The sequence below is a fragment of the Lissotriton helveticus genome, chromosome 9, assembly GCF_964261635.1.
Source record: "Lissotriton helveticus chromosome 9, aLisHel1.1, whole genome shotgun sequence".
Taxonomy (NCBI): Eukaryota; Metazoa; Chordata; class Amphibia; order Caudata; family Salamandridae; genus Lissotriton; species Lissotriton helveticus.
The window spans coordinates 881,327,290-881,350,754 of NC_136070.1; the positions used below are offsets into that span (position 1 = coordinate 881,327,290).

General features: G+C 45.3%; 1 protein-coding gene across 1 annotated transcript in view; it reads right to left on the reverse strand.

Moving 5' to 3' along the window:
- The window catches only part of LOC144781950 (cytochrome P450 2G1-like), a 471,871-nt gene that overhangs the window by 205,958 nt on the left and 242,448 nt on the right, over positions 1–23,465 (reverse strand). The window contains exon 4 of the mRNA XM_078661041.1: positions 3,723–3,883. Within this exon, the coding sequence (XP_078517167.1) occupies positions 3,723–3,883 (161 nt within the window). The remainder of the gene's footprint in view (positions 1–3,722; positions 3,884–23,465) is intronic.

Here is a 23,465-nt window from a genome sequence, read left to right on the forward strand (position 1 = left end):
GTTTCAAGTTTGGCGGGAGGCTCAAACATCCTATGATTCTGGGCAAATCACCTAGAGCTCTATTACGGGTCTGGCAGTCCTCGGACTGCCAGACCGTGGTGGTGAAATGGAGGCGGATCAAGCCACCGCCGCAATGGCTGTCCGACAACCCCATTAGGAATTGGATGATCAGACCGCCCTGGGATCACCGACTCTGCCAGGGAGCCTCCTTTCCCTGGCATTGGAATGGCAGTAGAGGACCACGGGGTCCCGCCAAGGAGTTTCCTCTCCTCCAGAGTTTACTTGGAAATTCTTCCTCCATGTAAACCTTGGAGGAGAGGAAAGCAAAGGTGCTCTACAGGGCCCTCTTGTGCCTCAACCGCATGCGGATGCACACAGGGGGCATAACATGTGCACCACTGCGTGCATGCACATAGGTTCCTGCATGGCATGGACTTTCGAGCCCATGCCGTGCAGGAACCTTGTAGTGCGGTCTCATTGTGGTGCCTTTTTCAAAGGCAAGGCAGTCTTTGAAAGTTTCACCACCATGGGACCGCCACGCCGCCCGCCTGCAAGACTACTTAAAAGTCGGGATCTGGCAGGTGGGCTGAAGCAACCTTTGATGGAGCATTGGTGTGGCGGTGTGCACCAGCGCAACACCGCTCCCCCGAAGGTCGCCTGCCAGATTATGACATTTCAGTGGTCTGTGAGGTGGGCGGCATGGTGATCTTGAGGCCGGGCCTTTCAAGAAGGCATCACAATGGGACCACACTACCAGGTTCCTGCACACAAGTAGGCACATGCTATGTCCCCCTGTGCGTATCCACTTGTGGTTGAGGCACAGGGGGTCCTGTAGGGACCCCTTTGTTTCATCTCCTTGAGGATTTAAATGGAGGAAGAACTTCCATGTAAACACTAGAGGAAAGGAAACTCGTAATATGCTTAGCGGGACCATTGTTGTTTCCCCAAGCATTTTGCTGCTCCAACGGATGTATGATGTTACAACGCGATCATTTTGATTGCGGTACATTACGTCGCTGTTTTTACAACGCAAGTCGTTACAACAACTTGCCCTGTAGGGCGCTGGACTTAGGAATAGTATGATTTACTATTCCAACTCCAGCCTACGTACAGTAGGAAAGGTGTTGGAATAGTAAATCACACTATTCCTTAGTCTCAGTGGCGGCTCCTCTATAGGGGCATTTGGACGCCACCCCCTTTCTTTCTCGCCGTGCGAGAAGGCAGAAACAAATGGCAGTTATTACAGTAATAACTGCCATTCGTTTCTGCCTTCTCGCACGGCGAGAAAGCAGAAGTTCCTGGTTGGGGATGGGCGGTCCTGCTCGAGGGCAGGGGGGAGTGGCTTGCCCACTGTTGTTCATACTGACTGTTTGGGCAGCCTGAGGCCGCCCAAACAGTCAGTATGAACAACAGTGGGCAAGCCACTCCCCCTGCCCTCGAGCAACACCACCCACTCTCCCTGCTCTCTATGTATGCTGCAGCATACATAGAGAAAATTACCCAGGTGGGGCGCGGCCTCACCAATCACAACGCTGCCATTGCAGCATTGCGATTGGTGGAGGGGAGGGAGGCTGCCTTCCTGCTGACGAGCGCTGCAGCCAGGAATTCAACGCAGGTGGGGAGGGATGGTGTTTGTCGGTTACAAGGAGGGCCTGGACATTGTGTCTGTAATGGGGGTGAGGTGTGGGGGGTGCGGGAAGTTCTGCAGTGTGTGTGTAATGTGGCAGGAAGGAGCACTGTGCCCGCTGCCTGGTGAAAGCAGTGTGGCTGGTACAAGGGTTAGCAATATGTCTGTTATTGGGGGGAGGTAGTGTGTTAGTATACAGGGCTTTCCAGCTAAGGCGTAGGAGGGCTTGATCCACACCTGATAACCACTGACTATAGACATTATTGCATTTTAAATGGACTGCAGTTATTTTACTTTATGTGAGTATCCTAGAAAATTGGCAGCGACCTGGCCCTCCCGGCTTACATTGGACACTTGTGGCCTGGGGCGTCCGGACAGTGCTTCTGTGTCTGAAGCGGGCTGCATGTCTGTGGGCAGGAGTGGGCTGGGCAGCGACTGCATCTGTTAGCGGCAGCCGCAGGGCAGTGTCTGTCACAAAACCTTTGACTAGACGCATGCAGCGGTTCGTCTTTACAATACACAGTGTGTCTGTTACATGGCCTGGAGGAGGGTGTTGCAGAGCACGGGAAAACAACCAAAGAAAGGGCTCTGATCTGTCTGTGGTTGAGGAATGCTCGTTTTCTGTATTTTTGTGTATAGTTTTGCGATTAAAATAATCAGAATTGGTTAGACACAGTACCTGGAATGGTATAGCGCACATTCTGCCATATGTATGACCTCATAGCGCTTTTGGCAGTTCATAGAGCTTCCCACACGTTTTGGTGTTACTATGACAGACAAAGGTAGGGTTCAGTTTGTAAAATGCTGTGTACTGGTTATGTTCCTGGTTAGGAGGCGCCGCACGTCTTGTTTATTGTTGAGAAGTGGGTGTCGGATTACGGTGTTTGAGGGTAAAGGTCGTCTCCGCCCACATTGTTCTGGTGTTTCCACGCAATAAAGTAAAGTTTTTAGTAATGCAGAAACGTGTTGCTTTCCGCCGTACCACTTTTGCCATCTACCAGCCGCCACTGCTTAGTCTAGAGCGCTTTCCAGTGCAAGTTGTGGTAACGAAACGACTTGCGATGTAAAAGCAACGATGTAAATGTATTGCGTATTTTGACCGCGTTGTTAAGGTCGTTTCCCGCTCCAAAACCATGGAACAGTGGTTCCCTGGCGGAGCCAGTGGTGCCAGGGCAGTCTGACTGACCAACTGCTAATGAGGCAGCACGAGTCTGGTGGGCCTCGGACCACCAGACTCCTAATCCGGCCCTTAAACTCCCCATGCCTAAAAATGAATTTGTCTGTCTGTAATGCAACTATAAAACTCCAAAAAAAGCTACAAGTGGATTGTGGGCCACATGCTTAGTATTGCTTTTGATGAATGTAGGAACAGTTAGATAGACAGAACTCTAAATTCTCTTGGAGGGCTAGGTAACAGTAAAGGATGCTGAAATAAAACTTAAAGGTGAAATTCAACACTATCATATTTATAAATGAAGTACATATGAGAATTATAGAATTATTTAAAAGTTACTATAAAGATTAGGTGGATATGTGAGAATATTTACATTAATGCAAAAAAACAATGGATTTAGGCCTAGATCTCTGTACTGGGGTGAATGTGTGACATTGTTCTGCATTCTGTCCATCAACTGTTGTTTTTGCATTTGTCTCCCCGAGTGGGATGGGTATGCTCAGACGTGAGTCCCATGCTCTCCACACCACTGGAGTCAAGCTATCCTGGCTGATAGCCAGAAACCAGTCCTAGGATGCTTGATTCCGGTCCAGGAAAGACATGGCTTGGCAGTTCGGGCTGGACTGTTCCCATGAGGCACAGGGTCAAGGCTGATGTGCATATGGCCATGTCTGAACTGGGGTAGTGTGGAGTGCAAAAAAAACGATGGATTTAGGCCCAGATCTCCGTACTGGGGTGAATATATGACATTGTTCTGCATTCTGTCCATCAACTGTTGTTTTTGCATTGGTCTATGTATTAAGGCATAAAAGTCTTAGAGATCTGCCACCTAGCAAAATGTACATCGCAAATCTCATTGTTCACGAAGAAATACAAAGTATACAATTATATTTTACAATTGTATTTGAGCCATCAGTTTACCTGACCCCAGATGGAGCTCATGATGTCAAAACCGTCAGCTATGTCTTTCAGAAGGGTAAGAAACTTCTCATCTTCATAGTCAAATCGTTCTCCAAATACTATCCCAAAGATGATATTTGCAGGTGCAGCAGCAAGACCAAGGGATGGTTCACAGAGACGTCCTATTAAAATGAAAGAAAAATGTTATAGTATTTCTTTTGTGGAAAGCCAATCAATGTCATTATTTTTGTTTAAAGTGCAAAGGTTTCTAAGCCACTTGTGAAGGAGAGTCCTGGTTTTACTAAAGACAAAGGAGAGAAGCATTATGTAGTCCCTATTTTACTGTTTATTTACAACACAATCAAACGCAACTACATTTCCCACAATCCTGCTTAAGAAGACAGGACGTGCAAACACACATGAAATACATTATTACACTATAAATAGGTAGTTTCACGGCTGACTTCCTCTTTTCATCATGTCTCCAAAAATGTTTTCATAGTCAATGTGTAAACGTAAATAATAAGAATAAACAACAATAATACCAAAAGCAACCCACTAGTTCCTGTTGTTTCTTTATTTCTGGTCATTAGTCTTTCTTATCAAAGGACAAGCTCCTTTTCCAAAAGGGATCCTGCCATCTCACTCATCGCTTAATTGGTTTTGGCTTGTGCTAAAATTAGTAGTAAAATTCAAACACCAAAGTGGTGGGATAATACTTGACTCCTTTGTTTTTATTAAAATCAGGGCTCTCTTACACAACTGGCTAGGAGTATCCTTATTTTTATTACAAGACAAGAGGTTCACATTTTGCATGTTCAAAGCATATTAACAACTCCTTCTGGAACATCTGCAGCTGGTTTGCAGTAAAACGCTTTAAATGTTGAAACGCTAGAGCAATCTGCAGCTTTTTAAAGGTCCTCCAACTTAGCACTAGCTCAAAAAGCATTACATACCCTAGCCCCTGTAGCTGATTGTGCCCCGGAGGGACTTTTATCCACGTTTGCCACAGCCATCAGACCCATAAGCCACCTAATCAAAGTAGTTGAAGATTATGGTGTCAATGTGTTGAACATACTATTAATTAATGCGGCGTAACAGTTCTGAAGGCTTTCCTTACTTCTACATGTTGTTCAAAACATGATGTCACAACAACGGGACACTGTAGAAGTGCCCCAAACCGTGGCACAGTTGCTGCTGCTTCTGCAAACATCATTATTCATTTTCATCCATTCGAATCTTAAGTAATCCATGTTTTAACTTTTCAATTCGTTTTTAGTCCGTTTTAAACCACTTGCAAGGAAATGCCAATTTTCAAATGTTTCTCATATTCAAGACGGGCCATCCGAGCCTCTTCAATCAAGAATACATACTAGAGCGTTTTTCATCATAAACAGTTTATTCAATAACCCAATGCATTTCGGGCCTCCATGGGCCCTTCGTCAGGGGTAACTGCAAGATCAATTAAACAAGCATTAATATACAATGCACTGTTATATTTTCAAAGTTACATAATTATCAAATCTACCTTGAAAAAAGCAACTGTGATACATTTATATGGCGCGCTGCGCACTGACTAGAGGCCTGTATGTATGCTCCCTCGCTAATAAATCAATTAGGTTCTGGTATATATTTATTTATATTCCTGTGCAGTCTCCATGTCACCTAAACACTCACATGGTTCTAATCATGTAGGCTCACCACTCCCATCAAGCAGATTAACTCTATGCTGTTCGTGAGTCTAACATCCCTCCCCTCAATGTTCCCCATTACTAGCAGAAACGTGCTGCCAATCCCTCTCCCTTCGCGTATCAATACATGCCCCACTCGTACCAGTTAACTATTCAATCTGTGTTATAATGCGCAAACCTGCCTACTCAAGCAATCCATGCCTCTGATGTGATTTATCGCAGCGTAGTTAACCGAACGTCTAAAGCTCTCAACTTTCTACTTATTCACTCTACTTCATACGTACCTGCTAATAACAGTCAGTCAAGAAGCTTTTATTCGATATGCAAGATATCTTATAAGCGTACACAAAATAGAGTAGATACAAAACTAGAAAAGACATATTTTTAAAAAAAAACGGTATTTCAATGTACCTTTAAAAGGATAAAAAGACATGTGATGTCAAGATAAATTAGCTAAAAATGTATTAAACCACAATTGATAATCTCTTGCATCGGATCAGCCAAGACTGCTTTAAAAATTTGGCTACACCACAAACAATGGGGGGGGAGGTGTCCGTCATTAGGATGCGCAGGGCTACTAGATAACTACTCGTGCCCATATTGCGGCAAAGGGGTTTAAGCCAAAAACTCCTGGATTTAGCATAGTCGGGACACTCAAACAGGATATGCGAAATGGATTCTATTCTGGTGGGACAACATGCACAAAAAGGAGACAAGTGATCACCTGATTTCCACTTAGACACCAGTGCACCGACTGGGAGGGAGCCCACTCTAAATTTAAAATACAATGCTCGGTCAAAGGGAAGGGTAATTAGGTCCAGATAGGGCTCGTAAACCACTGCATCTTTTACTGTTAAAAAGGCAACTGTGGATTTACAATGTCCAGAGTATGTAACTAGCTGGTCCTTAACCCAATTCCAATATAATCTTTTCAGGACCTCTTTTGGTGGAGCCGATCTAGATAACCAACAATTCCCCAGTCCCAGTTCCTCCAAAAGTTTTTTGGTGTCTCTCAGCCACTTAATTTTTGCCCAACCGCCCAAGCTCATTATCTCAGCCAACCCTTCAGCATACGATTTTAACTCTTCGCCCCTCCAAATGCGTGACCATAAGAGGAGTGGGCGAAGGCGGGCTTGATCTTTTATGTTCTTACATCCTGTGTCCAGCAGCACAGGCACTGTTGGGGTGCTTGAAGGGATGGCGATTAAAGATTTCAGGAGCTTGCTCTCTGCTGATGCCAGGGAGTCCAGACAGCAATGCCCCCACAGTTCGGCCCCATACAAAGCTGATGTTACTACCTTGGCCTTGTAGATGTCAATTACTGGGGCAAGCGACCTCCTTGGTGATGCCCGGAATTCCCTCAGGAGGGCACCTCCTACTCTCTTATGGTTCAGTACCATCTTAGCAATGTGGGGCGTCCAGTTCATGCTGTCCGTGATCCGAATTCCAAGATAGTCAAATTCGGATACTTTCTCCAGGGCAACAGAGTTGAGAGTAGGGGGGCGGCCCAGTTTCCTGGGGGGAAAGCTAATAACATCCATCTTCCTTTCTTAACCTCAACAACAGAGTCCTTCAACAACTTCAACACTAGACTCTTAAAGGCACATTCTGCCCCTCCATCCGAAGGTCAAGCCTCCCATCAGCACAACGTAATCAACACCTGGGAAGGTATTATCCAACCGGAGTGTCTCCAATACTTCAACTCCCATACTGCATCCTAACGGTTTATAACATCACCAGAAATCTGATCCCAATATGTAAATATACAAATGTTCAGTGCGTCTTTAATTAGTTCATAACCTCAGGCACTTTCCCAAATGCCTGAGTCATCCCATGTTTAATGAATCAATGCATGATAATTTCTGACGTTACGAAAAATAAACTAGCTGCGTGAAATGTGTTGTTCCGCCTTGCGCGTGGCTGGTAACATCCTTTCTTAAAGTTTCTGGTTTTCAAGTTTTAGTGTGGGTGCTAACCCGGTGGAGCCTGTCAATTGAAACAACATAAGGGGTTGGGTTGCACACCATTATAACATCAAATTTCTCCAGTTTGTCCTGTACTTTACAAAGCGTGCCATTGGTGATGTGCCCAGCTCCGGTGGCACGTTATACTTGAAGTCACAACAACGGGACACTGTAGAAGTGCCCCAAACCGTGGCACAGTTGCTGCTGCTTCTGCTTCTGCAGACATCATTATTCATTTTCATCCATTCGAATCTTAAGTAATCCATTTTTTACCCTTTCAATTCGTTTTTAGTCCGTTTTAAACCACATGCAAGGAAAAGCCAATTTTCAAATGTTTCTCATATTCAAGATGGGCCATCCGAGCCTCTTCAATCAAGAATACGTACTAGAGCATTTTTCATCATAAGCAGTTTATTCAATAACCCAATGCATTTCGGGCCTCCACTGGCCCTTTGTCAGGGGTAACTGCAAGATCAATTTAACAAGCATTAATATTCAAGGCACTGTTATATTTTCAAAGTTACATAATTATCAAATCTACCTTGATAAAAGCAAGAGCTGGGCACGTCACCAATGGCACGCTTTGTAAAGTACAGGACAAACTGGAGAAATTTGATGTTATAATGGTGTGCAACCCAACCCCTTATGTTGTTCAAAACATGATACCACATGTGCAGGGAGGCAGGAAGCTCCACTAAAATGGAGTTCTTAGTATGCCTTGTGATGTGAGCTGAACTCCTATGGAAAAACATATTAAAGAAATATCCAATGCCCTCCAACTGATAGCATTTTAAATGATACCAAACATAATAAAGTGACCAGTTGGGCTAACATCTGCTTCAAAGACAACTGTTAATTACCATCCTATGACTGACATAGTGGCAATATTTGGTTAACTTCCCACATATTGGAATAATAGTTTACGGAGGGATCATGTACCTTACTCCCTTTAATAACTTAAACACCAACGAATTATCCCCCACTGGCTTCCCATCAGCTCTTTTATATCCAGCAGTTATCGATGATTTGTACCCATTAATTGTCCTGTATGACTACTTAGGTATTGCTAGAGACACAGAGAAGTTTAAGATTTTTACAATATTTGTTAAAATGGGATCCAGACCAGTCTCTACCTACCAGTCATTCCATGCCTCCCAACCTGATATATTAGCGTTCACTGTGTCTCTAGCCTAGGATGCTTTGATATAACCAGAAGCTGACTCTGAAAGCCCTGGCATGTCTCTAAACAGCAATGAAAGGTGCCATGCTACCCACACCAGTTTGCTCTAAACCTATGGGTTGTGACTCAGGATGTATGACTACTCAAAAACTGAGGGAACACCGGAAGATGGATCGAGCAGTCTCTGGACAGTTCCAACAAAATTAGGTACCATGGCTGACTCTTCCACAAAGGGGTTAGTACCACCACTGATGCTGTCTTTCTTCATATGTGGGCCAAACATCTGGAGATCATTGCAAATGGGGGAAAAATATATTGATTTCACCCTGACTAGTCCTGGGGAAAAGCATTCACTGCTAGGGCCACAGGATTTAGCTTCAAACAGCATCTTTCCTTGCCTAAAGGAACAATCTCTGAAAAACCTAAGCCTCTCTCTACATTAATGATTTTTAATCTTGTAGTAAAGGGTCCTGGAAACATCACCTGAGTGGATGATGACAGGTTTCCAGTCAGCTTTAAAACTAACAACAAGGAGCTCAGAGGGTAGTACAGGTCATAGGTCGCCCTCCACTCAACATATACTCTCCACAATTATGACCTAGACCAAGTAGGCACCTGTAAAGTAGTTATTTCAGTAGTGTATCTTACGTTGAAAAACCATTACAACTAACTCCCCTATTTTAATTGATGGACTCTAAAAAAGTAAGTATGCTCCTACTTATCCCACCATACTCTACTTACAGCCAACATGTTTCATTGCCATTTCAAAGTTTTAGGCAATTTCTTCAGGGCGTCACAATTTAAGCCACTGCGTCGGACAAATTGTAGCCTTCACAACCTCAATCGGCCAACTTGACTCATACCGGCCGAGAGGACGGGGCCCTCGTAGGGTATTTTTAGACTCCAAATGTAAGTCACTTCTGTCCCCCTTTGGTTATTTTCACAATAGATTGACGGGACTTCAGCGTTTCATCAGCCTAGAGTCCACAACCTACACGAAAGAGACAGAATAAAGTTAAAGATTCGTATTGTTTGTGGTTTATATGTTTGTTTTGACACTATATGTGTTGTTCGTGGTTTTTCTACACTGCATATCTTCACAAACACATTGTTTGTTTGTTTGTTTTTGGACACAATTTTTCTTTAGAGCTTGATGGTGCCAATGATGAGATCAGGGCAATCCTGGTGAGTACCTGCCAGGTTCCCGTTGGTGGTTCGCCCGTGAGGTGCCATCTCGCTCACACACACTTTTTTCTTTTTGTCTGAGTCTGACACATGGGTGTGTGTAGTTTGTCTCACAACGTTTTACATAAGGGACTGGGCAATTTTTAAATGTGGAACAACGTAGATGCATCGCCTACCCCATCAATTAAAATAGGGGAGTTAGTTGTAATGGTTTTTCAATGTAAGATTCCAGTCAGCCTTGCCAATTGCTTGAGGGAAATCCGTGTTTGAATTAACACCCCTTTCATGTCCATCCTGATCATTTTCAACTCCGAATCTGGAAGTAGGAATGTACGCTTTTCTGACTCTACAAGGAACTTCAAGCAATTCATTCTCCTTGAAGGGCATAACTCTGATTGCTTCACATTTAATGTAAATCCCAGAGCTTAAATCAAGTCTACTGCCTCCTGCACCTTCCTCACTAGCAGATCATTCCACTTCTCCAGAAAAATCATATTGTCTCAGATGTCAAGAGATAATAATGGTTAAACCATTATTACCTCTTGAAATCTGAAGCTGGCAACCATTGGTTTTAATAATTTAGTGATACACCATGGGGTAGAACAACAGTTGGATGAAATGCTGAACAAATCAAAACATTCATCCCCCTTCATAGATCTGGGTTAAATCCATAATTTTCTTGCACGCCACGCCGTTCCAGTTTAGACCCAGCCAAATGCAAATCAGTTTTGATTTTTCTCCTTGTGGGAACAGTCCAGCCCAAACTGTTAAACCAGGTCCTCACTGGACCAGAAACAAGCGTCCTGGGACTGGCCTCAGAGTATCACCACTCATCAGCCAGGCTAGCTTGAATCTGGTGGCGGATAAAGTGTGGGACTCACACTTTGGCATCCCTTCAAATTAGGGTGACAAATGCAAAAAGAAAAGATGATGGACGGAATGGTGAACAAATCAAACGTTTACCCCCAGTCATAGATCTGGGTTAAAGCTATTGTTTCTTTTGTGTGCCATGCCATTCCTGTTTAGACCCAATCATATGCAATTAGTATTGATGTTGCGCACCATGGGAACAGTCTGGACCATACTGCCAGGCCAGTTTCTCACTGGACCAGAAATGAGCATCCTGGGACTGGATTCGGAGTATCACCCCTCATCAATCATGCTAGCTTGAATCTGGTTTCATAGCTAACACTGGACCTAGATCTCTGCATACTGTTCTGACTTAGGGCAACAAATGCAAAAAGAACAGATGATCGAGTGAATGCTGAACAAATCAAACATTCACCCACAGTTCAGTTCTGGGTTGAATACATCCTTTTTTTGCATGCCAAGCCATTTCAGTTTAGACCCAGCCATATCCAAATCAGTCTTTACCCTATTCTCCATTAGAGCAATCCAGCCTGAACTGCCAGGCCAGGTCCTCACTGGACCGGAAATGAGCATCCTGGGACCAGTTTTGGAGCATCATAGCTCTTCAACCAGGCTAGCTTGAATCTGGTGGCGTAGCGAGCACAGGGCCCATATCTAGGCATCCATTCCCACTTAGGGCGACAAATGCAAAAAGAACAGAGGATGGATGGAATGCTGAACAAATCAAACATTCCCCCCAGTTTCAGATCTGGGTTAAATCGATCGTTTGTTTGTATGCACGCCATGCCATTCCAGTTTAGACCCAACTAAATGCCAATCAGTCTTGACGCTACTTCCCATTGGAACAGTCCAGCCCAAACTGCCAGACCAGGTCCTCACTGGACCGAAAATTAGCATTAAGGACCAGCTTTGGTGTATCACCCCTCATCAGCCAGGCTATCTTGAATCTGGTGGTGTAGGGAGCACAGGACTCATGCCTGGGCATACCCTTTCCACTTAGGGGCTACAAATACAAAAAGAAAAGATGATGCACAGACAGCTGAACAAGCAAACATTTTCCCACAGTCACAAATCTGGGTTAGATGCATAATTTATTTGCATGCCACACCATTCCAGTTTAGACCCAGCCATATGCAAATCAGTCTTGATCCTGCTCCCCATGGGAACAGTCCAGTTTGAACTCCCAGGTCAGGTCTTCACTGGACCAGAAACAAGCATTGTGGCACCAGTTCCAGAGTATCATCCCTCATCAGTCAGGCAAGCTTCAAACTGGTGGCATAGTAAGCACAGGATGCATGTCTGGGCATTCCCTTCCCACTTAGTACAACACAAGCAGAAAGAGCAGATGATGGACTGAAGGCTGAACAAAGCAAACATTCATGCCCAGTCACAGATCTGGGTTAAAACCAATGTTTTTTGAATGTCACTCAATTCAGTTTAGACTAAGACCAGCCATATGCAAAATCATTCTTGACTCTGCTTCCTATGGGAACAGTCAAGTCTGAACTGCCAGGCCAGGTCCTCACTGGATCAGAAATTAGCATCCTGGGACTGGTTTCAAAGTATCACCCCTCATCAGCCAGGCTAGTTTGAATCTGGTGATGTAGCAAGCATGGTACCCAGGTGTGGGCATACCCTTTCCACTTAGGGCGATACATGCAAAAAGAACCTATGATGGATGTAAGGCTGAATAAATCAAACATCCATCCCCAGTCACAGATCTGGGTTAAATCCCAAATTTTTATTGCACGCAATGCCATCCAGTTTAGAGCCAGCCATATGCAAATCAGTCTTAACGATGCTCCCTATGGGAACAGTCCAGCCCGAACTGCCAAGCCAGGTCCTCACTGGACCAGAAACAAGCATGCTCCTCCAGGGCCATATATATTTTAAAGGGAAGGGGCCATGTTAACCCCCTCCCTGAGGCCATCTCTAAGGATCACTATTAAGTTTAAAGGGAAAGGGAGATTGTACATCCATGAGCCTTGCACGGCCCGGGGACTCCATCCCCCAGGGCAGTTTTTAAAAGAAACGTGAGGGTGGCCAGGCCACACAGCTTTCCCAGGCCTTGATAGGCCCTGGAGACCCCATCCCCCAGGGCCAATAATCAAAATTAAGGGGAGGGGGCATGCAGACCCCTCCATGAACTGACTTTAGCCCTGGGCACGCCATTCCCCAAGGACCATTTTTTTGGGGGGGGTGGGGACATGTGGCCTCCCTCCCCAGGCACTCTGGCCTCAGTGTCCCCATTGCCTTTTTGGGGGGGAAGGGTCATGTGTCCCCTGCCCGGGACAATTTTGGCCCCTGAGAACCCATCCCCCGGGGCCTGGCTCTATATTAACAGTGGAGGGGAGCACAACAACAATGGGTGAATGACCTGGTGCCCACCCAGGGCACCACAACATTATGGTTTGGGACTGCGGTGGTAGTCCTAAGGCCCCATATCCCCAGTCATCTACCCGCTTCCAGTGGGAGCAGGCATTGCTCCCACCTGCAGGGAGTAGATAAAAATGCCACTCCCTACATGTGGGAGCAATCTTTTTTTGTTTCTCTGACCACTTCACTGCAGGCAGGAAAACAGATGAAAAGTCCACTCTGAGTGTGCAGAAGAATTTTCCATGCTCCTGCCTGCTGTGTGCGAACTTGGTGTTTGCTCCTGCTTGGTGGGGACGGGGTCCCTGAGGCCAAAATTGGCCCGGTTGGGGGTCACATGACCCCTTCCCCTTTACTTTGCATCCAGGCCCCAGGGAATGGGGTCCCCATACTGAAATCGGACAGGGAAGGGAGTGTCATGCCTGTCGTGTACATGGGAGCGGTGCACTTGCCAAAACATAGATTCAGAGGCAGTTGCCCGTTAAAGTTCTGTGATTCTGCCTGTTATTTATACGTGGTTGGCAATGGTTGGCAAATCCAGCTACAAGAGTTATGGCGCATGCGTAGTTACCGCACATGCGCAGAGGTATAGCGTTTCAGGTCTTAAACCCGCCCCGGACATGTAGGAAGTGCTTCGCGTTTAGCCCAGTTGTTTCCCTACTCGTTCCGGGTTATGGTCTAGGCGTCCGAGGAGCTAGCTGTTCGTGGCGGTTGGAGTTCGTCTCTTACGGTATTTGCGGGCCCGTTCTGGTGATCGTAAGTCCTTTGAAGCGGCTTGCTTCCAGGATATTTGTTCTGTTCTTGTTTTCCGTTATTTTGTTTTCTGCTGAGATTAATAGCGGTATTATTTAGAGTTTGGTTTCCGACTCTCTTAGTTTGTATCAGGGGGTTTTGTACTGTGGTCGGAGTGTTTCTACAGGTTGATAGAATCACAGCGTTCTAGGTGAACGGTTTTGGAGATAATTTACGGAGTGTTTACATGGTTACATTGGTGATTGCTTCTCCTAACAGAGATACCTATGTGGGGTGTAGTGCACGCTTTACATATTGTGTTGTTTTGTGTTTAGATTACAAATACACGTCAAAAACCCTATCAAGTCAAACTACAGAGTTCCAGACATCTTTCTTGTTTTCCTTATTATTCTCCCCAGTATTCCACAAGGTAAAATTGAGTATATGACACTTACTACATTGGGGTTAGCGAGGGAGGAAATAGTTTTCACTTATGTTATGTTATGTTATGTTAAAAGAATTTATTGAGCGCAACTATCACCATTAGGTTTCTTGGCGCTTGTGTTGGGGGAGCGGAAAGAGGAGAGTGGAGCAGAGTCTGAGAGTAAAACTCAGTGGAAAAAGGGTTAATTAAGAAAACAGGAAGGGGAGAGTGAAATACCGTCTAAGGGTAGGACTCAGTGAAAAGAAGGGTTTTGAGGAGTGACCTAAACCCGGAGTATGATGGTGACAGCCTGAGAGATAAGGGGAGGGAATTCCAGAAGGATGGGGCCAGAAATGAAAAGCTAAGGCCACCATGTTTCCTCCTCTTAAATCTGGGGACTGATAGCAGGGTCATCTGAGATGACCGAAGGTTGCGAGAAGGGACGTACGGGTGAAGAAGAGAAGAGATAAAGAGGGGGCCTTGGCCTGCAAGGGATTTGGAGATAATGCAGCCGAGCTTAAACTTGCAGCGAGCAGGTACCGGGAGCCAGTGGAGACTTTTTAAGAGGGGGCAGACATGTTGATCTCTTGGTTGGTGGTAGATCAGGCGGGCAGCCTGATTTTGGATCAACTGGAGTCTCTTCAATTGATAGTCAGGAATGCCTACGTACAGTGCATTTGCTTAGTCAACACGCGAGATGACTAACGCAAGCAGAGCCAAGGTGAGGGCTTCGGTGGTAAGTAGGCGGGAGATTTTTCGAATTTTCCTGAGTTGGAAATGGCTAGCGGACACTACTGCGCTGATCTGGGGTGCCATAGAGAGGTCGCTGCTGATGACAACACCCAAACTTTTGGCACAGTTAACTGGGGAGGGAGGACTACCCAGACTAGCAGGCCAAAAGGACGGCTGCCATGGATTGGAGGATCCCCCGACAAGAATCAATTCAGTCTTGTCAGGGTTGAGCTTCAGATGGTTTGAGCTCATCCAATTGCTAATGAAGCCAAGCGTGTTCTGATAGGTCGTGATGGAATCATCGGAAGAGTCTATAGTGAAAACCAGTTGTATGTCGTCCGCGTAGTTGAACGCGGCGACATTGAACCCTCGGAGGGAGCGAAGTAAAGGAACCAAGTACAAATTAAAAAGAAGAGGGGACAAAGAAGAGCCTTGCGGAACTCCACAGGTCAGCACGACCTGGGTAGCAGAAAACTGGGATAGTCTTACGGCTTGTTGGCGTTCAGTCAGGAAGGACTGAACCCAAGCCAGGGCGGTGCCCTGGATACCGGCCTCTCTGACACGGCCGACCAAAATACCGTGGTCGACCGTGTCGAAAGCGGCCGATAGATCCAAGAGGACCAGGGCCTGACGGATATTGGCGTCGGCCCCTCTGCGCAGTTCATCCATCACGAAGAGGATGACTGCCTCCGTGGAGTGCGCAGATCTAAATCCGGCCTGCCGGAATCCAGGACCCGTGAGTCTTCGACAAAGGTGCTGAGTGTGTGGGTGACATGCGACTCCAGGACTTTGCTGAGGTAGGGAAGAAGGGATATGGGGCGATAGTTGCTCATGATAGAGGGATCTGCCAGAGGTTTTTGTAAGATGGCGACCACCTCAGCCTGTTTAAAAAACAGGGGACCTCCCCGGTGGCCAAAGAGTTGTTTAAGAGGGCCAAGGGGGGTTCAGGGCAGGAAGTGAAAGCTACCCGAAGGGCCGAGGGGGGGCAACAATCGCGTGGAGAGCCAGAAGAGACTTTGTGCAAGAGGGAGAGAAAGTTGGTTGTCGAGATGGGGGGGATCTGGGTTAAAGTGTGGGGATTGAGAGGATTGGTGGGGGCAGTGGTCAGAGGAGAGGGTGGTGACGGGGCTTGAACAAAGATACTAGTTTTAATTTTAGTGATTTTATCAACAAAAAATTGATTCAAAGAATCACACAGGGATTGGGAAGGGGAAGGCGTGATGGTTACTCTCGCCGGATTAGAGAGTTCCTCCACAATTGAGAATATATCTTTAGATTTGTTGAAGGAACCTAAGATTCTATTGGAGAAATGGAGGGATTTGGCCGATGCTATAGCTAGTTTGTATTTTTTGAGCAGGGAAGAGAATATCACCTTGGACTCGGGGGAATACCCCCGACGCCAGCGCCGTTCTGCCTGGCGAAGACCAAGTTTTTGGGCTCTAAAGTCCTCGGTGAACCACCTCTGGGCGTCGTGGCAACGTCTCGCCCTGATTGACTTTAAAGGTGCTACCACATCAGCAGCAGAGATGAGCCAGTAAGTGAGGCTCAATGTCTGAGAGTCAATGGAGACCGGTGGACCAGAGGTAGGAGGAACAGATGAGCCAAGAAGTGAAGTGAATTTGTTAAGGTCTGCCCTGTTCCAGTTGCGGGCCAGAAAGTTGGTATCTCGAGTCTTAGTGGCAAGAGGGGGCATCGCAAGGGTAAAGGTAATTAAAAAGTGGTCTGACCACAGGCAGGGAAGGACAAGAGGAGCAGAGATGTTAAGGCAGGAGGTCCAAACCTGGTCTAGGGTGTGACCCTTGGTGTGCGTGGGTGAGTGAATGTGTTGGGTGCAATTTAGACCTAACATAAGGTCTGAAAAGGCCAGAGAGCCTGGGGTTTCATGGGCGTCTGACGGCCAGTAGTTAAAATCTCCCAGAACCAAAACGTTGGTGTTGTTAATAGTAAGCTGGGAAATAAGATCGCCAAATTGGGCAGGAAAATTAGGCATAGATCGAGGGGGGCGATAGACCAGGACGCATACAAGAGATGATCCAGGCTGTTCTAGTCTGAGTACCAGGCAGTCGATCATAGGGATACTAATGGTGGGCATAATGGAGAAACGAATTGGGTGTTTAATAATGGCCGCAACCCCCCCTCCGGCTTTGCCAGAGGCACGGTTGGCTTGTAATATATAGTATCCAGGGGGAATAGCCGCCAGGATATCGGGGGACGAATCGTCTGTTAGCCAGGTCTCGGTCAAGAACAGGATATCCGGCTCTTCCGATCCCAGAAGATAGAAAATATCTGACTGGTGGCTGACCAGAGACCGGGTGTTGAGGTAGGTCAGTGACAGAGAGGAGGATTTTAAAGCTCTTACCGGTGGAGAAATAGAGGACCTAGACCCCGAGGCTGGAGGCCTGACAATGGGCAGGGAGTAAGTAATCTCGGGAAAAGATGTCCGGGCCGTGAATAGACCAAGTAGGGAGAGCCTGGGGGAAGACTCAGGTGGGGGGAGTGCGGGGGCATGACACTTAATAAGGAAGGAGCGGGAGTATGTGAAGAGAGAGGCAGAATGGCGTGCCCCTTGCCCCGGCCGGCCGCAGACGGGCGCAGACGGGCTTAACTCAGGCGCAACTCCGGCGCACCTACGACGCACCCGCTGCGCTCGTCCGCTGCGCTGACACATGATAGGTGTTTAAATAGGATGATGACGAGGGGGGTGTGGCGAAGATCGATCTCGCCGACCAACCCAACCCAAGTTGGCGCCCACGGCCGCTGGGGAGCACCGTTAAGCGGTCAGGCCACAGCGGGTGGCTAGGCTGCTAGAAGAGTGACAAGCGAGTTGTCGTGTATTTCTATAGGTTCTGAATCGATCCCCCTATTCCTGACCCTATTCTGGTTAAACTACCTAGCTAGTTAACTAACAGTCAGCCCATGAGGCAAGACATTCCCCATGATGCAGATACCGTTATCTGACGCAGTCACACTATGGCACAGGAACGTGTTATCTGATTAGGTCATAACGCTTGAGATCTAATTAGACAAGCGATATTCCTCCAGCCCCTGATAAGGCATACGACGTTCTCATAACAAATCAAACCTATGACAACCTGGATAATCCGTGCGGCCATTGTTTTGATTTCACAGAGAACTTTAGTAAAGAATGTGCTAACGAGCAAGTCGTATGACATCTTTATTGACGTACCTATGTCCATCCTTACGTCAATCCCGGCACCTTTAAGGTATAAATATTGCCGATCTTGCCCTATGCAAAACACACGCGTGGTGACAAGACGGAGCAGCCACACTTGCCGAAGCCGAGAGCAGGAGCAGAACCCGCTGGCAGCAGCCCCGCCTTCCTGACGCGCTGAGAGACGTGCTGCTATCTCAAGCCGAGAGACCCAGCACCGGCGCTTCCGGGTAGCCCTCGCAGGCAGCCTGGAATATCGAGAGCAGAGAAAGAGATACCATTCCTCATTCATCCTAAATTCCAGGTACAGAACTGAATAACCCCTCCTAGAGAATTCTTTAGTTATTCACTTGGCAAAAACAAACTTAACTTAAACTGTAACTTTCTATTCCCGCCCACGTATTAGACTTAGGTCAGGTACACGGGGTAGGCATATTTAGAAACACCAGTTGAGTACGTTTAGTCAAATGTATATGTGTATGTAAATATATTTTAATCATTTTAAACATCATATGGCTCAGAAACCATATCAATGTTTTTACAGTATTATTTTATACTATTGCTTCTAATGTATGCACTTTACTTAACTATAAGTATCGCAATAATATCGATCCATTTCTCTTGTACGAGAAAAGAGACTGATCAATAAATAACATCTTTTATTGAACACGCCCGTCTCTTCCTTTTCTCTACATTCTGATGAGACTAAGAATGCACGTACTGACTGAGTAAAATAATTGCCTTGTGCTCACACGACTCTTGAGATTGACTCTTGATTAGGGGAGAGCAAAGTTGTCATGTTCTATGGTTGTCAGAAACTAAATCCCTTCTTGTCTAATCAGGGGAGTTAATCCTTCCTTGAACATTCGAGAAAGTTTCTAGCGAACTCTGAGCTTAGCTGGCAAACCCAAAAATTAAGTCTAGTATCGACAGTAGTAGACCTAGTTAACGTCTGGCCTAGGCCTTTACTGCTGTAGGTACTATTCCAATGCGCAGAGCCTATTGGGAAAATAGGAACTACACTACATGGCGCCCAACGCGTTTGGAAAGGGCGATAAAACTAACGTAAGACATTTAGAGTAACTCAGTCGTGCTTTCTCACTCAGACCCCTTTTCCCAAATACTCCAAAGACGTCTGGAGTGGGTGAAAGGTTATAATATCCTCCAAAACCTCGCAGGAGGGAACTCCTATGTATGGTTCTTGGTATAGTCAACGTTGAAGGATAAAACAGTTCCAAAATATTGTGCACCTAATCTCTGTTTCCATAAAGAAACCTGATCTGCAAATAAACATAATACCATCCTGTCTGTAAAATGGGAGACAGTGATGGAGAAAGAGAAGCAGTTAGATTAGCGGCTGAAATAGCAGCAGCTGATAATGCTGCACTAGATGCAGACGCGGATATAATACTCATTCCGGTCGCCAAAAGGAGATCTATAACCTTAAAACTTATAGAAAATGGACTGACACCTAGAGGTGGCACAGTCATATTCGTAATCGAGGCACACGAATATCGGCAGACAGAGGTATACTATACATGGATACATTTTCCAGCAGCAAATGCTGTAACAAAGTACTTCCACTATTACAAAATAGAGGTTCCTCCAGAAACGTACACTCCTTTCGAGGAGGTGGAAGTACCACTCAAATTCCAAGAGCATTTGCTCTTATTTGATGGCGCCCTAAAACATAATAATCACATTACAAGGCTCGGTCCTTTAGGAAGACCAGGAGCAACGTGGCCGGTCTTAGCCGGATACACACCACATCCAGACATCGACGAGATGCCTGCACCAGAGCTATTAATACAGCTAAAACAACTACTAAAAATTCACAGACAATTAGTTCAGTATGTAATGCGGACTTCTACAATTCAGCCAGCGATTAAACTACCACAGCTGACCTCTCACCAGGGGAACACAAATAAAATTACACCACAGAACATCCAATCCTGCCTAGGTAAGGTTCCAGCTAAACGGGAACAGATACCATTCTGGTTGGCACAGAAAATCACCCAAATAGAGGCGGTGTTTCCTGACACCACCCCGCTAGAAAAACACAGGATTCTGACTATATGTCTCCCAATGGGAATCGCACCACACATTGAGGACTGTGACACTTGGGGTACAGTCTTTGCTTCCATCTACACAAAAACGCACGGTGTCCCATCCATTTCGGTGATACCAGATGTGCTAAAACAAATTCAAGATGAATACGGTCCAGAACCTGCTTTAACTCTTGGTATGAAATTACTGAAAGACTTCAAGCAGGTCTCGGCTATATTACTAGCCAACATAAAAGGTGAAGCAGCAAACGTGGCGATCCGCCAGAGGTTAAAAGAGACAGATATAGCAGACCAACCAGCTGAAATTGCCAGAATCATAGAAAAATCCTATGAAGAACTAGGCAGAGATAGTCTAGGTGGAATACCGGTAAAACCGCAACTGACCACAAGTCCAGAAAAAATATTTTTTAATAATAATAATTCACCAAAAAAGAACTGGGATGGAAACAAACAATCCAATCCAAAAGAAAAGAAATTCCAGTCCAGAGGAAGGTCTCCTAGGCGAAGAGAGAAATCTCCAAACCCGAGACAAAGGTCACCTCAGAGTGAACCCTCTGGGAATAGATATAACCTTAGAAATAGGGATAATATTAAAAAACCTGATAGATATCAAGACATTGATACACGTCCCTCTCAATCTTTTCAGAATTCCTCGCAGAAATCGGAAAGAAGAGGACGATCAGAAGAGCACGCCAAGTCCAAAGACAAGGAACCTGCTCAACTGAAAAAGAAATCACAATTTCCAAAAAAGAAGGTAGCCAGTATCAAGGTAGTTAACAATGCCGAGAATACTGAGGACACAATTGAAAAACGGAGAGTGGGCTCAGACAATGCTAGACAGCGCAGCAGAGGTGAGCATAGCTCGCAAAGTCCTTATGAATCATCTGGAGACAGTGGACACGAATGAATACCTTCAAGTGGAAACTGCAGATACCAGAGTTAGCAAGCCCCACAAAATATACGAGATAACATTACGTATAGAGGGAGATAAGACTAGGAAAATAAGGGGACTATTTTGGGATAACCTATCCAAAGGCTATGACATCCTTCTAGCTGAAAAAGACTGGCCACCGGAGTTTGTCAGGGAGTGCCCTCATGGCGAAGAAGTAATTATGCCTGCCTTCTCGAATCAAATACCGATTCATAAAAAATACACACTTGCTAGAAAGTGGGCAGTGGCCTTAGCACCTGCTTTATATAAAAATCATGTAGGATGGGATGAGGATTCTCCTCCTCACAAAATCCAGTTAAAATCACAACCAACTGCACAAAGGCAGTACCCAATTAAGCAAGAAGCTAAAAAACAAGTAAATGAAATACTAGATCAGCTAGAATACCAAGGGGTGATTGAAACTTGCACCTCACAAATGAACAATCCTTTGTTTCCGGTCTCCAAACCAGACAATTCGTACCGTCTAGTTTTGGATTACCGACACCTTAACACATGTTGCAAAACTTTTGCAGTGCAAAACTCACACAGTGCTGCACTAATGAATAACATAGTGCGCAAAAAATACAAAACAACCTTGGACATCTCCAACGGATTCTTTTGTCAAAACATAGCACCAGAGAGCAGATATTTAACTGCATTCTCAGTAAATGGCACTCAAAAACAATTCTGTCGGTTAGCCCAGGGGTACAAGAATAGCCCGGGGGTATTCTCAGCAAGAGTAACAGAATTACTACAACAATATGATGATGAAGCATTATCTTATGTCGATGACATTTACTTAACAGATGATGACTTGGAAACTCACTTGAAAAGAGTGAACACCATAATACTTGGTTTCGCTGCAGAGGGTTACAAATTCAACTTCAAAAAGTCCAGAATTGCCCATCTGACGGTCCTATTCTTAGGATATGAGTTATCAAGTGAAGGCAAAAGCCTGGCAGACAATTTCCTAGAGAAATGTGCCGTAATCCAAGCTCCTAAAACACTAAAAAACCTACAGTCAATTCTAGGCTTCCTAAATTTCGGAAGAACTTACATTGCTAATTACGCAGAAAGGGTCAAGCCCCTTTACGATCTAATTAAACCAGACTTTAAAAGATCCAGTTGGACTCAAACACACACAGAAATTTTGAGATCCTTACAAACAGACATGCTAATTAAAACAAAATTAGAAACCCGTGATAATACACGCAACCTTGTGATCCGAGTCATCCCAGGGAAATGCGGATTCACATACCTGACCTCTAATGAGGGAGAAAAGGTACCAATTGCATTCAGATCACACTTGTACACAAAAGCTGAACAGAGATTCAGCAACAAAGGAAAAATTGTTCAAGCAGTTCAAACCGCAATAGCTAGAGAAAAAGACATAGCTGACGGTAGACATATCACAGTCAGAACAGCTGAATCAGCCTTTGAAGCATTAACAACACCGTGTAATTTACCAACAACAACATTGGATCCAGAATGGTTACAATGGGTAAATTCAATCACAACGGACAAAGTATACTACTTCTTTGATCCAGAACTAGAAGAATTAAAAAATCTAAAATATGAAAAAACGTATCCTCTGCCAATCGACATTTTGCCTCTAAGACATTACGCCTGTGTAATCTATACAGACGGACATGCTCAACCCTCCGTTTGGGGAGAACATGCATACAATCCCACATGTGAGATTACAAAAGAAGTGTGGCACGGAGGTAAACTAAGACCTCTATTAACAAAATCACACTCAGTAGAAACTAATTCAGAACTACAAACTGAAATATTAGCTTTGAAAATGGCGCTAGATAATGCGGATCGCGAATTCCCGACACTTATAGTGTCAGATTCATATTTCTGCGTCAAAGCATATAACAAGGATTTGCAGACATGGATTCAGAACGGTTACAAAGATGACACAGGTGCACCAATAAAGCAGAGACTTCTCTGGGAACAAGTAGCTCTTTTGAAGAAAGAACTACCAAAGACTCACGTGACACACTCACTGAGTCATCAACGTGATGGCGTTCACGTTGTGGGGAATTCATTGGCTGAGACAGCCGCAGCGGCAGCCACTAAATCGGCTCCCGTAGATCGAAAAAAGCGTACATTAAAATACATTGATGGCGAAACATTGCTGGCGGTGAAAACGTCATCAAAAGGCGACTGCTCAGCGTTACCGATCAACTATCCACTCAATTATACATACATAATCGATGCAAACTCCGTCCCTTTTGCTCGAATCCCTGGAGTGGGGGATAGAGTGATTCCAAACATGGACAGGAGAAACTTGTTAATCGCAGACGCACACATGGGCGAGGGTCACAGACACCTTAAATTAAAAGATTCTCTGGAAGAATTACAATCACGGTACTGGTGGCCAGGCATGAGCCTGCACTACACCATGTTTGTAAAAAACTGCCCAAACTGTAACAGAG